Source organism: Lates calcarifer, linkage group LG12, assembly GCF_001640805.2.
Source record: "Lates calcarifer isolate ASB-BC8 linkage group LG12, TLL_Latcal_v3, whole genome shotgun sequence".
Lineage (NCBI taxonomy): Eukaryota > Metazoa > Chordata > Actinopteri > Centropomidae > Lates > Lates calcarifer.
This window is the reverse complement of record NC_066844.1, coordinates 26146738-26163449: the sequence shown is the minus strand read 5'-3', so window position 1 is coordinate 26163449 and position 16712 is coordinate 26146738. Positions and strand designations below refer to the sequence as shown.

The following is a 16712-nucleotide window of genomic DNA, read 5'->3' as shown; positions in this document are numbered from 1 at the left end:
GGAAACTGTAGAAGGAAAAAGAGTCGGGGAGGAAGGAGGGAGAGGAGGGAGAGAGAGACAGTGAGACAGACAGAGAGAGAGAGAGAGTCAGAATGCAGAGAGAGAACTGAGTGATTTGGGTTGGAAGCGGGAGCACGGAGCCAGGGTTGGCAGGGTTTTGGTGGAGGAGTGTGGTGGTTCAGAAGTCCTCCAGCGCGAGGCGCCAGTGTGTCCGGCGGGGGCCCTGACCATGAGCTGCCTCACCCCCCCAGAGCCACGGCCACAAACCCCCTCTCCCCCTTCACCACCAGCACCGCCACCCATCCAACCCAAAACCCACTGGCAGGCAGCGCTTCACTGAAGCTGCTGCTGCTGCTGCTGCATGTTTATTTAATATTCTGAAGAAATTGAAATATCTTTGTGGGCTAACTCACATACATACACAATTACATATCACTCACCCACACACACACACACACACACACACACACACACATACATACATGCACGCATACGTTCACACACATTACCACCACAATATATAAATAAATAAAGTAGAGTAATAACGTTCTCTTGATCTGTGGCCAAGAATAGAGTTGGAGAAAATCTTTTTCAAATGGTGTTTTCAGAAGCGTAGAGGGAGGAGCGTGAATGTCTGACACTGCATGTTGCCTGAGCAGGCAGCATGTCTCAGACTGACTCCCACAGAGGAGAGAGAGGGAGAGAGCATTAACAAAGTGGTTGACAAACAAGAAATAGTTCCCATGTGACAGGAACTGGCCGACTGCGAAAAGTAAAAATATCTAAATTTCATCGTACATGGATGGCGCTGATTCTATGAAAAAGTACACACTTCACATGTTAAGAAATCTAGAGACTGTGAGAGTGTGTGGTCTGTAAATGAGAACATGTATATGAGGTGTTTGTGAAGTGCTAAATGTACAAATGTGGATGCCAGCCTTTTTCTGTAAGTGTGTGTGAGTGTGTGTGTGTGTGTGTGTTGTGTGTATTCACGCTCGAGGGCACACACGCACGCACATCCATAATGAGTCTCTGATCATTACAAAGCAATTCCTTCAGACAGAAATCCCTTAAACAGCCTCGGTTTTGGGCTCCATGCTACCCCCCCTCCTCCCCTCCCCTCTCCTCCCCCCTCTGTCTCCTCTCTCCTCAACAGCCACCAACCACTGCTGCTGCCAAAAATAACACGGGAGCGCCACTCGAACCCGCGCCTCACCACAGCACAGCTTGGCCGCAAGAGAGGGATCAAAACACACACAAAAAAGGAAACACATCATATTGTGGAAGGAGGGAAAAAGAGCATTCATACAGCTCCATGCTTGAAGATATCTACTGATGATTTTGGCAACCAAAGAACCACACATACTAATGCGCCAGGCCAAGACAGGGAAAAGGAAAGTGTGTTTGTGGATGTGTGCGTCTATGTGCACATACGTTTTGGATGAAGTATATTGCAACTGCTAAGACAGCATTCATTTCTGATCTCATTCACTCAGTGATTTAACCGCTAGCTCAATAAAAACACTTACATTATCACGTTATAGGTCAATAAATTAGGGCCTTCAACCGACAAACGAAGGCCCGGCGAACAAGGCAAATTAACGCTGAAAGTATGAATAATGAGTAGGAGGGGTATGCTCTGGTTGCAGATAAATCATGGAGCTTTGATTGTAGGTTTGGGAGTTCAAATGGGAGACAACTTTACTCATTGTCATGGCCAGTTCACTTTGTGTTGCATTTGGCAAAACCTGCTTATCCACACTGACACGCCGATGCCAGTGAATGAAGCCATCAGAATCCAAGCTGCGTTTCAACGCCGGCCAGCGGGGGTTTACGAGCAAACCATCACGGGATTAATTGTGCAGCCACAGAAATAAAGGAAATGATGGAAAGGTGGAAAATGTACTGAAATATTTTATGGAAGTGCTGCTACATTAGTTGGGCAGGAGGTTCTGATCTTGCGGGTACAAAAGATTTTAAGGGTCTGCACAGTTCCTCTGGGTATTCACCAGGGGAAAGGGATTCAAACTAAACAGAGAAACTGGACTTAAATTAGTATTGCTGTCAGTCTGCAGTGTTATTCTGTAATCAATTTCACTGCCATCACTTTTTGTTTGCCTAAAGAATTTCTACCCCACTACATACAACACACACACCTATCTTTAAAGTGTGGTCAGTCCAGGTAGTTTTCAACATGTTATCTGCCAGGCTTTGCTTTTATTTTCTTCTATTTTGTTTTTAAACTGCTCAGCACTATTTTGATTTGGGACTGGTGCTTGAGTGGGAACTTTCTATTTCATTTTTTGTGCTTTTAATCGCTTAATTATATTAATATTGTACTGCCAAAAGTGTTCCCATAATGCACCTTTTATCTTGGTTTAGATGGGTGCTGTATGAGACATAGAGATTCATCTCTGTAGGATTGAGTTGACACACTGTGTACCTGGGTCCAAACCCTCGTACTCAGCTTCACAGTGCTCAGTCTACTAAACTAATTAAATGTCTCCATGTTGGTCCATGGTGGAGATGACAGGTGCCCGGCAACTCAGGGGCCCACAGCCCGGACAGAGAGGCCCGTCAGCCGGGCAGATCAGCAACTGACTGTCGCCCTCTTCTGGTTGACTCCAGTCATAACAAATGACTGCACAGACTTGGTGCAATAAAACTTGTCAAGCACAACAAATACCTTTTTATTGCTGTAACCTACAATTAAGAGCAAACTAAAACAACAACAAAACAAAAAAACAACAACTAGCAGTTCAACTGGTTACCCCACGTAGAAAACACAAACTGTGGGATAATTACTTTCTCTCACGCTGAACAAAACCAAGATTAGCCTACAAAACGAGGCAGAGACAACAAACATTTTCTCCAGTACAACTGACCCTGGTACTTACTTGAATACTTCCGCACTGTGAACACACTGTGTCCGGGGCAGTTTTCTGAGAGCAGCAGTTTGAAGAAAAGTGGCTGCAAAAACAACACCACACTTATTAAGTACGTTTTTTCTGCTGCAACAGTTCCTGTACTAACGTTAAAGATTGAAAACAGTGAAATGGACAATTTACAAGGATAAATGTATTCCCTGTGGTTCTCTGTTTACATTAATGCTAATTTAACCGCACTAGCTAACGGTAGGTAAGTAGCTAGCTGTGTACATTCACTTCGCTACTAACTACTTTTAACTTAACATTTTTACTTTTTTATATTTTGTGAACAGTAATACTTTAGCTCCACCGGCAGATTCACCTGCTTCTGTTGTTGTAAGGAAAATAACCGGCCGGTAGTCGCTGCACATGAGCGCCTGCTCTTGTCTTTTGCCTTTTACTGTCCGCTCTCCGTCGGGGCCTCCCGGCATACAAACCGAACCAACCCGCGGTTTTTCCGGACCAATGAGAGTTCGAGTTCCGCCGGGATACGTCCTACGTCATATCTGTTTTCTGTCGGAGCGGAGGGCGCCTCGTCTGCTCTTCACATGTCGCTGCCCCATCATCTGTCTGGGAAAACACCGTCTAATGAACAGAAAAGCGTCCGTTTTGTTGGGGGGATTTGCCATCCGAAACCGATCGGCTCTGTCTGCGTGAAATAGGGAATGAACGACGAGACAGCATCGGACAGCTGGAAGAGAAACTCCGGGTGCTCCAGGTGAAGCTGCAGCAGAAGCTAAGCTAACATAGCACTGTCCATTAGATCTTTATGTTAGTAGGTTTTCTGGACGGCCTCTAATATTAAACTGCTGCTTATGACTCTTTCTAACAGAAATCAGTCAGTACTCTACTCAGCCAGCTACACAGCGGTGCCACATCTGTATCTGTATGATTGATCAGCGTAACTGCTAATGTCTTAATCACTGATTATGAAATCTATGGAAGCTGGATCCACAGACCTTCACGTGTTATTAGATATCTGTAGCTTAATATGCAGCAGTATTAACAACCTGCAGCAGTGTCCTCAGACCCTTAATCAGATCAACACAGGGGACAAACTGCTCTGACTGTAGATTAATCTGTGTCTCTCAGACAGTGTGGTCCACTTTACAGATGTCAGTGCACAGACCTGCAACTTGTTGCATCCTGCAGATGAAGCCATTAGGATTGTTTCTCTGTGTATATCATATATGTGTGTATAAAAGTATTCATTCTCCTGGGAATCTAGCCTAATGGATGTATTCAGGTTCATATCAGCTGCTGTCAGATATTGTTGGAGAACACAGTGAGGTTCTCTGGATTTGCGGAACCAGGACTTTTGGAGAGGCACAAGTTGGGAGTACTATTCAAACTCCCTTCAGATGTCTCAAAATCTTTTGTAATATAGGTGAGTGACAACAATTTAGCCTTAGAAGAAAAAGGAGAAACAAACACTGGCTGGCCTCATGCCCTCTGACACGCTGCTGTCAACAGTCTGTCTCACGCTTTGGGTTTTCTTTTCTTCAGTATTGAGCAAATGCTGGCTGTGAATCCCGGAAAGACGCCCATCAGTCTGCTGCAGGAGTATGGAACGCGGATAGGCAAGACCCCAGTGTATGACCTGCTGAAGGCCGAGGGACAGGCCCACCAGCCCAACTTCACGTTCCGCGTCTCCGTCGGAGAGATCAGCTGCACCGGCCAAGGGCCCAGCAAGAAGGCAGCCAAGCACAAAGCAGCCGAGGCTGCTCTGAAGATGCTCAAAGGAGGTCTCGGAGGTCCCGCTGGAGTTGGTGTTGGAGTAGACGGGTTTATTGGGGTTGACGTGTCTACTGATGGAGACGGGTTAGTTAGTTTCCTGGCATCAGCTGATGTTAGATAACATCTGTGTGTGCTCTGTGTGTCTAATGGTGTGTCATCTGACTGATGTGTTGAATGTTGCAACACTGAACAAATGCAAACTTGAGATCTGTGTGGTTTCATTACTTCCTCCTCTGAGTTGTTTTATCTCATCTTCTGTGCAGCTCCCAGTCAGAGATGAAGACCTCAGGCAGTTCTCAGCAGTCTGAATGTAACCCTGTGGGGGCTCTGCAGGTGATTAAACAAAGACAACTACTGAAGTCTAACTTTGTTGTTTGACTTTCTTCTAATGCATACTGTCATTGTGTCATCTGTCATCAGTTTATGGCTTCACGCCGTTGTGTTTATCTTTTTATCTTTTAATTAAGAATGTGTCCGTCCTCTCCTCCTCCAGGAGCTGGTGGTGCAGAAAGGATGGCGTTTGCCAGAGTACACGGTCACTCAGGAGTCTGGTCCAGCACATCGCAAAGAGTTCACCATGACCTGCAGAGTCGAGAGATTTGTGGAAATTGGTAAAAATGCGTTATGTTTAATTCCATGAGCGTGTGAGTTGTGTGTCACTTTCCATGTTTGTTTTTTTTGGAAGCCTTTGGAACACTGCTCTCTCGGTGTCTAAAGAAGTCTGACAGGCCATCATTAAGCCAGTAGTCATTATTTGTGCAACATTACTCATAATCTTCAGTTCATCTCTAGGAAGTGGTACGTCCAAGAAGCTAGCCAAGAGAAATGCAGCAGCTAAGATGTTATCGCGTATACACGACGTCCCAGTAGACCTGAGGACCAGCAACGACGCCGACGCAGAGGATGACACGTTCACCATGGTGAGAAACATGATGCAAATATTCTCTGTATCTGGACCTGTGGAAATCCTGTATGGTAAATTATTCAGCACATTGCACAGTTCTGCATAATATGTGACTAAAACCCACCATTTATTATACTGAGTTCTGTTCCCTCTGTACGCAGATGTTATATTTGCATTATAGTGCTTAATAATGTCTGCTACTTCCAGTCGTTTATCCTTCAGATACACACCTGATACCCCATTGCTCATAAATCTCTCTGGCAGATAATAACAGTGTTTATTAACTGCTCTATGAATTTCATCTCTCCTGCTCACGCAGCACATGGGGAACAGAGCCGAGTCGGGCAAAAGCAAAGGCTTCAGCTGCACGTGGGACTCTCTGCGTAACTCTGCCGGAGAGAAGATCCTCCAGCTCCGCAGCCACCCTCTGGGCATGCCCTCCGACTCCAACTTCTGCTCCCTGCTGAGTGACCTGTCTGTCGAGCAGCGCTTTGACGTCAGCTACCTGGATCTAGGTGAGTTTGGAAACGGTAGCGAGGAGTTTTTTCTAGAGGAACCAGTGTCCTGATATCAGGAGGTTAAAACTCCTCAGTGTTGATGTGTTTTCAACCTTCGTGCTCTGTCTTTGTTTCAGAGGAGCGGAGTCTGAGCGGCCTGTGTCAGTGTCTGGTGGAGCTGTCCACGCAGCCAATCACAGTGTGCCACGGCTTTGCGCCGAGCATAGACGCAGCTCGAGCCAACGCAGCCCACAATGCACTGCAGTACCTCAAAATCATGGCCGGAGGGAAGTGACCTTCCTCCTCACAGACTCGAACTTGCCGCTACGCATTGCCAGGATAGTGGACGACGGAGGCACTTTTGCGATGAGTTCAAACACCATGAATTACCTCACATTTGGAAATAGAGACTTTTTCTGTCAGATTTACCCCCGGAGCGCTTTTCCACTCACTTTTCATTTCTAATTGTTGCCAATGAACATTTAGGTGCCCAAAACTCATATATCCTCCTCTCCTCGCCATTTTGCATACTCGTCACAAATTATTTTAAAATGCAATTTCATTATTTTTATTCGTTCTTGCTCGTCATCCATACACAGCGCTGTGTGTTCCTAAAATGTAAAAGTTGACAAAGTCTTTATCTGAAATTTTAAATGGTGCTTTTGTGACGAGCTCCCACATAACTGGAGAAGATACATTTTGGTGCAATGAAAAAGTGCCACAGGTCAAAGAGATTTGTTGAAATTGGACTACTCGCCAACCACGGATGGACATGAAGAAAAAATAACAGCCAAGCTGCTGAATCAAGGAGAAAGAGACTCTGCTGAATAAATATCAGAGGAGAATTATTTTAAAGACTGCCCCTTTTACACATGAGCTCGTATGAATGTGGCTTTTCTTGTATATTCATTTGAAATCCCTGGAACTCAAACTGTCTGTGATGTTCTCAGTGTTTGGCCTTAAAGACTAGAAGTTTGGACGTTTTCATTTTAAAAATCAGTTCAAGATTTCAACCAGTCAAAACTTATTTGATCTGTACTTAACAGACATTTTGAACTCATTAGGTTTATTTGAAATGAACCCTTTCTAATCATGTTACTCTTTGGCATTTACTGACATAGAATCGTGAGGAAGATGAGTCGACTCAGGCGATGGGAAATTATATGAATTGCTCGTAAATGTTTGTAATGTTGCTTCCCCAGGTTGATGACTTTCACATCACTGTAGGAACTCTCAACACGATCATCAGAAGCTTTTTCATTTCTGAACACTATGAGAGAAAATAATCAGATTATGTCTTTTAGTTGTGAGGATGAAAATTCTCTCACAGCATCGAAATTAGTCATCTTCTCTATCACCCTCTGCATTAGGACATGTGTAAATCCATTTACATATTACATATTCTAATGTGGAGTTTCAGTGTTTTTAAGCCCAGTATTACATCATTTATAATCATCATTTTCTTTTCTCTTTTCCGTCAACGTGACTGTGATTCCTGTAATGACATTTGAAAACCGATCACGGTGATTTTCCAGATTATTTTCTCAGACTACCTGTGTCATAAGGTTTCATATCTGTCCATGTACTGCTTTGCACTCTGCTGGTAATAAGTACTGAAAACAGTTTGCACTACTTGAAAAGATAATGTCCTTTGCACAATGCAGCCTGACCACGTTTCTGTACATCAGACACTGCCTGTTCAGTCCAGTCGCTTTGTCTGATGTAACACTGACCTAGTTTCCTCTGAAAAGGCAGAACTGCATCTCATTGTTCTGATTCCTGAAAGGAGGAAGTTTAACAGCTGGTTTTTAGTGAATTTTTTAGGTGCTGACACCGTTGACGTCAACACTGACATTATTAAATTTGAAATAGACTTTGTCATTGTAGAAAATGATGCCCAGTTTTAAAAAAAAGCAACAATGAACTAAAGTGTGAGCTCCATGTGAAATTGACTTTGTTTCCAATAAAACATTTTCTGTAAATTTTACTGTTGTAATAAATTGATCATGCTGTAATTCCAGTGAGACTCACCTTTCTATTTAAATATGAACCACACAGTATTTCATCAAAGCCTCTCAGTGACTTTATTTACAGGATTCTGGGAGTTAACTTAATGCTTTGCATATCCTCAACTTTTCCTAATGGGAGAAAGCTTCCTCAGTCTACAGCCTCTCTTGCTGCGATGCACTTTCCAAACCATGAGTTGTAGAAACTCAAATCTTAAGTGCAGAAAAAAAGTCCACAGTTGAAAGACGACACGTCGTTTGCGTGGAGCTCTGTGTTTCCCGTCACCTGCCGTGTCTGTCCAATGAGGGACTGACTTCTTCGTCTGCGTAGCCGCTGCTGTCTGACTGCACGCTGTCGCCCCGGACCACCTCACCTACAGACACAAACACAATCAGCTGACAGCTCCCTGCTCTGTACCACTGCACAGATGCAGCTGCAGTCTGACCTGAACTGGTACACAAAGGCACATTCAGCATGTTCCCACTGTCGACTACACCTGCACAGTGACCTGCATACACTCCTGCCTCCTCTCCTTTTCTGCATGAGTCTGGTTACAGTAGCTGCTACAGTGTAAACTGACAACATGCTTCTCTTCTCTTAGAACCATTAGAACCGTGTTTTTGCTGTGAGTGGCATCAGCAGTTTGGTGGCCACACAAACTAGCTTATCAGTGTGTTAGAAAGAGCTATTCTAAAATATGACAAGTCATGTTCCTGTCCGACATGACCACAGTGTGACAGTTATATATACCACTGACTATGATCTTCTGTGTTCGTGCAAAGAACCTCACTCACACACCAAGAAAATTTAATGCACTGTACCTTTGTTCTGATGCTTTGTGGACGACGGTGAGGTTGTTGTTTTTGCAGCGTCCGTCTGTCCGAATTCTTCCTCTCCTGCACTGTGCACCTGTTGAGACAGACGCAGACATTTCTCACTGTATATCTGCTTTGACGCTTGAATAATTAGAGGTTCAGTGGTAGCATTTGTTCATCTCTCCTCCTTATGACAACAACAAATCTAATCCATCTGATAAGTAACTTAATCTTGATCTATTTCCTTTTTGTTTACTGGTTTTTGTTTGACTGATCAAAATCATTCTCAGAACTTAAAACCAAAGGAATAAATTTTAAAGTAAAAAATTAAAATGTTGTGGAGCAATAACAGATACTGTGATGACAGTGTTTTCAACCGTTGGCACAACATGAAGCAACTTATTTAACAATTACCCACAAACACCACACCGTGAATCATGAGTCTGAATCCATCCACTGAGGGAAAGAGTTTAAACTGAACAATCTGAATATGAGTTTACAAACAGGTCCTTTCTGTTAGAGAACGATAAGTTTGTAAATATATCTGGAGAAAAGGTGTATTTTTCCTTCATAACATCACATCTTTCCACCACTGTTCAGCCAGAAATTCCTGTACATGTGCAGTACTATTGTTTTATTATCGCACCTCTTCCAGTTCAAAAGAGTTAACCTGTTGTAGGCTATTGGAGAACTGCCCCAGGCTCTGATGTGTCAGTGGATTCAGGTACTGGCTTTTCCCCTCATTAAACGACTCCTTACGCGCCCCAACAGGCGGAACGGTTGAAGTATGACTGGAATCTGGTGCGTTCAAGGAAGAGGAAGAGGCATCGTCCCCCTCCCAGCCCGTCACAGTGATAGAGTAATGGGTATAGCTGCCGTTGGGGACCAGGACAGGAAGTGATCTGGATGCCTGCCTGGCAGAGATAGGGGTTGGTGTTTGGGGTTTTTGTGATCCAGGACGTGATGTATCTGTGCTTTGTGTCTCAGAGCAGATAAGAGGCAAAGTGTTTGTTTTTGGAGCGTGTGGGTTTTGGCAGCAGAAAGGAGCCTGATGTACGCTCTCAACTATCTGCGGGCAGATAAGATCGTACGTAGCCTTGGTAACAGGCTTTAGCTCAGCTGTCCTCGTGTCACTTGGAGTCGAATATGAGTCCGGCTCTGCCTGACGATTTGTTTCTATCACAGTTTCTCCTGATAACGATGAGGCCAGAGATGTTCTTATACTCTGAGTCCTGTCAGCCTCTGTTGCCTGGACGCTGTTCTCACCAGCATCAGCATTATCTGTTTGTTTGCTGCTCTGCATCTCCTTATGACAGATTTTACTCTCATTCTGAAGAACATCCGCGGTCTTCTGTGATTCCTCTTCTTTCCCACTCTTAAAGGATTTATCATCATCTGTGACTAGCCGAACATCCACAGCTGAATTGCTCCTGTTAAATTCCCCCAGATCCAGTCTCTTGGTCGCCCCGGTCTTGACTTTCACCAGGACTATATCCACAACGTCAGGGAGGCTGGACCTCTTCCTGGGTGAGGGCTGTGGAGATGTGGAGTCTGACCCGCGTGGAGAGCCTGTGTAGAGGCACATCTTGGAGACGGTGTCTTTCAGCCTCTCCACCGGAGAGCGCGGCTCGCTGCGGATGCTGCTCCTGAAGCGCTCGATCCTCTCCACGGGGGACGAGAAGGAAAACTCCGGCGTGGCCAGCTTCTGAAGAGGGGTGCGGGACACGTGGGAGTAGAGGGAGTAGAAGGCGTTGGCCATCGCTGTGAGCACCTGGACTTGTCTGAAACGGCCTGTGGAAAGAATAAGATGTAGATTAATACAAGTTATATGGATCACACAACTACAGCAGTGACTTCATGAATCCATAGTCTTACTCGCTAGAGAGAGGCTGGGGTCCTCCTCTCGTATCCGCCGGAGCTGTGAGTCCAGGAAGAGGCGGAAGTTGATGCCCTGAGCCTGAGAGGGGAAGGTGAAGAAGCGAGGGGGGATGCGAACCGTGACCTGCGGCTCATCGCAGCCGAAACCCAGCTCGTACAGCGTCTCCTCTGCATCCTCCGAACACATCTGCAGGACCTCTGATACACTGGTGCATGTGTGAGAGGACGGGGGAGAAAATGCTGAGTTCAAAGAACAGAATAAATAGAATAAAATGGCATGTAGGCCCACTGTCTGATTCAGGGAAAAGCCAGAAAAGGAGAAATGTTGAGGAGGAAACCTGATTTGATAAGCTGCAACCTGTCGAGCAGGTCATTCAAGAGCAAAGGGCACGGTTATCAGTCCACAGACCTGCAGAACAAAGGCTGCAGCCTCACCTTGATGTGGTTTTACAGGTGGAGGAGGAGAGGCAGCTGGAGGCCATGCTGTGACCCAAGTTCAGCGACGGCAGACTTAGTCCAGGACGAGGGGTGCTGCAGACAAGACGTGGAAAATTACATCGCATATGACCCACAAATTAGATCAATAAATAAAGAAAAAACAGATAGTCAGCTGACATTTCTAAAAATAGAAAAAGAAAACCTCCTAAAAATTCCTATGACAATAATCTGGAGGTTCTACTTTCTGATCTGGTCTTTGGTGGAGGAGTCTGGGTACTGACCTGCTGCTGAGTCTGCTGTGTCGTCGTGTCTTGGGAGTCTGCTGTGCAGGGCTTTGAGGTCAGCACAGAGTGAAACAAATAACAAAAAATAATATAAATATATAATAAGAACAGTCCATTCTGTGCAGTTGCTTTAGTGATGAGTGAGTTCCATCTGATTCACACTTCTAAACCATTTCACCAGAAACAGACTCAGTGTGAAGGGGTGTAACCAGGAACTAAAAATAGCAGTGAGGAGACTTGTTCATTTGCCCTGAGATCTCACCACAACACAACATCAGCATCAGTTAATTTCTCTCCTAAATCAATTGTGTTTTTCTGCTGCAAACAGGACATGGAGTTAAAAATACAGACTGGCCTCCCTCTGTACAATGATTAAAGCAATGTGGATTCATATTAACTAATATTAACTAATTCAATAGTCCTACATTCCTCACTTCTCGTGGTTTTGTTGTTTCATTGTTTTACAGTCTGAACTCACCCAGCATCCAATGAGATTTCTCCACCATTTAACACAGAAGCTGGAACAAAGAATGAAAAGAGGAATGTGTTGATATGCATCTGAATGCCTGTTCATTTGCAAACCTTTGTCCAGTCAAATATTTATCTGGCTGTGTGTGTTGGCCGTGTTGCCCTGGTGAAATTTGGATTAACATCACAACTCTTCCAGGTGTGCATCCATTATCACTTTGTGTCTAATCATGTCAGGTGCATGTAATGCAAAACCTGATCCAGGATGTCACTCAAAGATGAATTTATAACTCATGTTCGGTAAAGGGAAAGGGATACAGGTGTAATATTACGGATACTGCACACAAATGGATGTTTTGACTTTACAGTAACAATTATAGAACTGTTTTCAGCCCTGATATGGCTAGTAGTACTTTCCATCCAGCACCTTCTCAAACACCAGCACACATTCTGTGAGATTTTACAGTTGATATGAATAAACAGGTCAGTGTCGTCTACCGCTATTACAAACACAACAAACACAAGCTCGAGCAGAGAATAAAAAACATTCATGATGCATAACTCATTTTCCTATAAGAACATTTCCTGCTTTGTTAGTTTCCTTTGTGTCTGTGTGTGTGTGTGTGTGTGTGTGTGTGTGTGTGTGTACACTTTGTGTGCACTTACCATCAGCACCAAGACTCAGGTCATCGTCAAAGTTGCTGGCTTTGAGCACAGCCTCTGAAGAGAGGACACAGAGGCTTCAGATCGAGTTGTTGCACGTTACATGTTCATTTCTGAGTGTGTGGAATGTAACTAAGTACATTTACTCAAGTACACCACCAAAACTAAAGTGTATGGTTAAACTGTATACATTAGATTTGCATTTAGCACAAAACTGACTCTGTGTCAGTTCATACTCACCAAAGCTCAGCTGTTTGTCTGAGCAGGCCCCTGACCTGAAAGACATATTCCAATATTTAATGTGTAAATACACACACATCCATTCAGTGTTATCTGCATGTTTCCTCTGTCATATTAGAGAATGTGTTTGTATGTGATAGCAGCGTATCCACAGTCCAAGGACTCAGATCTCCTGTCTAATCAGCTCTTAACAGGCGCTCAGCTTCCTCTTGAAGAAATGTTCACATGCTGAGCACAATTAAGGTCGACACCTCCAAACCAGCTCGGTCATTTTCATCACGTCGAGTTCTCAGAATTCATTAACCATCACACCACTCTACTGTTAGTGCTGGATGCTGACACACTGAACGTAGCACCTAATTGTTCACCACAGTGCAGCTTCCTTTTCAGTGATTAAACTACTAGACATGAAATATCGTCTCTGCACTGACCTTCCTCCAATCAGTTTCATAACAGGAAAAGAGAACTGTTATTTCCCTCTAGTTATATAATTATTTTATTCTAAACCTCAAGGAAATATTTAAGAAGTCAAAGCCTGATTGTATCTACATCCTGAGACATTTATTACATTTATAACATTAGCTGTGAGTGAACTCTCCTGAGGACAAACTTTGAGGTCAGCTCAGAGCACTCTTATATTATGTTTTTCAACAAGTAAAAGAAGCTTATTTTTCCAATGGAATCATAAAAGTGCATCATCTAAGGCTATTGTGGTGAAAAACAAACCTCACTGCACTGTCTTCCTGGAACACCTGACCTCAGACAGTTTCCACTTTCTGCATGCTGTTGTTTGTTAAACCAGTTTCCAGTGACTGACACCTTGTCCTTGAGAATCCGGGGTTAAAAATGTCATCTTGCATTCATCTTATATATTTTTTTAAAGTAGTAAAGTGAGTTGACTCACCCACAACCGAGAAGCCAGTTCTCAATCTTTCCTGTGAAGCATCCTGTGGAAATCATACAACATTTATCTTTATGAGTAATCCTCATTAGATAAACAGCTCTGCAGGCTTTTTTTTTCTTTTATAATATGGGACAGCTTCTGTTATGAAAAAGTGGAACCTCTGATTACTTTGAAGTAATCCTGTAAATTATAGTGTTTCTAAAAGAACTTTTTATCATTTTTTATCATGTAATAAAAGCAAATACTCGACTTGTGACGTGAGTTTGCACTTACCATCAGAGAAGACGTCGTCGTCTGCTATAGAGGCAGATGGGAGGTTGCACAGCGGCCCCTCTGGGTCCAGCTCCTCCAGAGTGGGCCACTGTCGGCTGCTGTTAATCCAGGCCCGCCGCCTCACCGTGGAGGACGGGCTCTCCATCGCCTCAGTTCACAGACCACAGGAGGACATGCTGGGACTGAAGCTACAGAGACACAAGGATGAGGAGAAACACAGACACTGTGTTTAAAAAGGCTGAGACCAAACACCACCTTTACACTGAAGTTCACAATAGCTGTTATTTTCTGTTGATATATTTAGTGACATTAAAGCTGCCTGAAATGATCCGCAGTGTGCTGCGCTTCCTCATAAATGGTATTATCTGACAAGTTGGACAAACAGCAGACTATAGTGACTTCTGACAGATTAATGACATTCTTTTGCATGGACTGCAGCAGCCACCACCACATATGGAAGTCTCTTCATTACTCATTTTACACTCTTTTTTCTGTCGCTAAACATTACTGAAGAATTAATACAACAACATAAAACTCGTATTTTACCCTGGATACCATTCACTGACACAGAAAGACTTATTTAGAAAGTGAGTATCATCAAAGACTTTTTAAAAAATCATGGTTACAGTGAAATATTGAGTGTAGAAGTGAGAAAACTTAGACATAAAAGAGATTTAGTCCAAAAAGCCTGAAGTGCAGTAAAGAAGCTGAGTGTGCAGCAGGAACATAAAACAAAGTACAGACAGGACACAGATGGAAGCTGGAAAATGTAAAGTGATACAGAGCAAAGGAGAAGATCCATGAACACTGAGAGACAGATCTGTCCAAGTCCATTTAATTAAAGCTGCAGAGGATAAATGTTACATCGCTTTAGTTCATGTCTAATGTAGAGCTCAGTGAAACAGCCTGTTAGTGTAGACAAATACAGTTTGAAGGTTTAGATTAGATTAAATAGAAATGATTTACAGGCTACAGGTTATTGTTACACAGAGAATGTACCGTATCGAAAATAAAGATGATTGCCTCAGTGATTCGGTCAATAATAAAAAAAAATCCTCAGTTCATTTAAATATGAATCAGAGTTTCTCCACAGGTTGTATTAACTGTCAGGAGGCGTTTTTAGCTGAATTACCTTTTCTCCCAGAGTAATCCTTTGAAAGGTAAAGTAGTGAATAAAGTTGGCAGAAGCAGCAGCTTCACCTTCATCGACGCAGGTTTCAGTTCTGTGTCAGTGGCGCTCTTTCTCTCGTTTCCTGTTGTCGCAGGCTGAGCAGTGTGTAACTCTGCAGGCTCTCTCACCAGCATCCAGCCTGCGCTGCCTGTCACTGATTACGAGTTTCGGGTAATTTCCTCCGAAGCATCGCCTGGCAGAGTGAGTGAATGTGCGCGGATGGGGTCTGAGCAGACTGACTGGAGGAAGTGACTTTGCATCTCATCTGAAATACAGCAGTTTGATGAGCGTGGGACGCAGCTGCGACACATCCTGCAGAAACAGAAGCTGACAGACTGAGACAAGCTGCTGGAAATGTCAGAGGTAAAGACTGAACTAAACCTCAGAGAAGATTACAGCTTCAATAACAACACACTTCATGAGGGAGGCGAACTGTGAACTGTGAATTTAAAAATGTTTATTTTGCATTCATAGATCATTTCATCTGTTTTCATTCACCTGGGTTTGGGTTATTTTAGGTGACTGAGCTGACAACCTGCTGCTCTCTGCTTCATTAAAGACTCACAATCATCATTCTTCATAAACTTTATGATACATTTTTGGCTGCTACTTTCTAATAAGTCACTCTTTACAAAGGGTTTAAAAACTGTGACTAATGGATTTACCAGTGGTTTCATTTCAGACTGATAAAAGAAGGGGAGTAAATCTGATTTCATTTGAAATCAACACACAGACTAATATTTCCACTCCACAGCAAAAGTTAATTATATAAATATATGTTTTACTCCACTATATTTACATATCACATGGGCTATTTTTCTTAATTATGACTTGTTTTACTTGATTATTTAAATACATTTTGCCAATAATAGTTATATACTTTTATTAGTGACATTTTGAAAGCAGGACTTTAACTTGTAATTAAGTATTTTGCACTGGTGAAGGAAGTTAGCGCCTGGTGATGAGGTCCTGACAGTGTGAGGGCGGTGTTGGGAATGAATAAAGGAAAAAAAAAAAGGTTTGTATGGACCCAGACTATCAGAGTGTTTGGGTGCAGACAGAGTAGGGTGGATGCAGGCCTGGCTTCAGGATGAACTCCACCCTCTGTCCTGTTTACATGGGCACATGTGCTGCTTCACTGACAGCCCCCTCACACATCCCAATCGTAAAAGCCCTCCCACAACCGGGCCATTTTCTCCTCCCAGCGCGGTCACAGCCAGTGTGCGACTGTGATGGGGTCTCTTCCCCTCCACCCAAGCTGACTCCTCCCGCCTCCTTGCTGATTCCCAACCCACAAGGCGCCTCCAGGGAGTGGCCAGTAGCCACGGAGGCAAGACTTAAATGCCCAGTCCGCCTTCCTCCTTCCTCACCTCTGTGTTCAGAGCAAGAGATGAGCCTTTGAATCGTTTCCCTGCTGAATGATAAGACGATCTCCCGGACAGAGCAAAGGGAAATATCAGTATTTATGTGAATATATTTACTCATGGCGTCTTTTAAGCGGAAAAC

At 43.7% G+C, this 16712-nt stretch overlaps 3 protein-coding genes across 7 annotated transcripts in view; 1 reads left to right on the top strand and 2 right to left on the bottom strand.

Annotated features, from left to right (window-relative positions):
- igsf8 (immunoglobulin superfamily, member 8) overlaps positions 1–3347 on the bottom strand; it is a 45683-nt gene extending 42336 nt beyond the window's left edge. For both annotated transcript variants that reach the window (XM_018678940.2, XM_051074687.1), the window contains exons 1-2: positions 3250–3347; positions 2898–2970 (exon numbers count right to left, since the gene is read on the bottom strand). The gene's annotated coding sequence lies outside the window, so the exon portion shown is untranslated. The remainder of the gene's footprint in view (positions 1–2897; positions 2971–3249) is intronic.
- tarbp2 (TAR (HIV) RNA binding protein 2) lies at positions 2938–8052 on the top strand. 3 transcript variants are annotated; one of them, XM_018678948.2, is made up of 8 exons: positions 3446–3645; positions 4156–4314; positions 4434–4748; positions 4928–4997; positions 5158–5275; positions 5457–5584; positions 5888–6083; positions 6203–8052. In XM_018678948.2, exons 3-8 carry the CDS (start codon positions 4444–4446, stop codon positions 6358–6360), a joined length of 975 nt encoding a protein of 324 aa, XP_018534464.1. In that variant the 5' UTR covers positions 3446–3645; positions 4156–4314; positions 4434–4443; the 3' UTR covers positions 6361–8052. The 3 variants fall into 3 exon arrangements, with proteins under 3 accessions (XP_018534467.1, XP_018534462.1, XP_018534464.1); XM_018678951.2 differs by lacking the exons at positions 3446–3645; positions 4156–4314 and adding an exon at positions 2938–2997; XM_018678946.2 differs by lacking the exon at positions 4156–4314 and having other exon boundaries at positions 3443–3645.
- Positions 8053–8125: 73 nt separating this feature from the next.
- On the bottom strand, positions 8126–15733 carry tespa1 (thymocyte expressed, positive selection associated 1). Of its 2 annotated transcripts, none has more exons than XM_018678939.2 (12): positions 15236–15733; positions 14036–14223; positions 13763–13805; positions 12859–12893; positions 12622–12675; positions 11966–12005; positions 11485–11535; positions 11201–11296; positions 10763–10971; positions 9534–10678; positions 8894–8981; positions 8126–8445 (listed from the first exon to the last, which is right to left on the bottom strand). In XM_018678939.2, exons 2-12 carry the CDS (start codon positions 14178–14180, stop codon positions 8354–8356), a joined length of 1998 nt encoding a protein of 665 aa, XP_018534455.1. In that variant the 5' UTR covers positions 14181–14223; positions 15236–15733; the 3' UTR covers positions 8126–8353. The 2 variants fall into 2 exon arrangements, with proteins under 2 accessions (XP_018534455.1, XP_018534453.1); XM_018678937.2 differs by having other exon boundaries at positions 15168–15730.
- Between the last annotated feature and the right edge of the window lie 979 nt (positions 15734–16712).

Bases quoted from the DNA above. Each gene is read 5' to 3' on its own strand.
- tespa1 (XM_018678939.2), bottom strand. From the start codon at position 14,180: ATGGAGAGCCCGTCCTCCACGGTGAGGCGGCGGGCCTGGATTAACAGC. The intron at 12,006-12,621 runs GTAAGTGCACAC...TCTTTGTTCCAG, and splicing joins CCTGAGTCTTGGTGCTGATG to CTTCTGTGTTAAATGGTGGA. The intron at 8,446-8,893 runs GTACAGTGCATT...TTGTGTCTGTAG, and splicing joins CACAAAGCATCAGAACAAAG to GTGAGGTGGTCCGGGGCGAC.
- tarbp2 (XM_018678946.2), top strand. From the start codon at position 3,593: ATGAACGACGAGACAGCATCGGACAGCTGGAAGAGAAACTCCGGGTGC. The intron at 3,646-4,433 runs GTGAAGCTGCAG...TCTTTTCTTCAG, and splicing joins AGAAACTCCGGGTGCTCCAG to TATTGAGCAAATGCTGGCTG. The intron at 5,276-5,456 runs GTAAAAATGCGT...GTTCATCTCTAG, and splicing joins CGAGAGATTTGTGGAAATTG to GAAGTGGTACGTCCAAGAAG.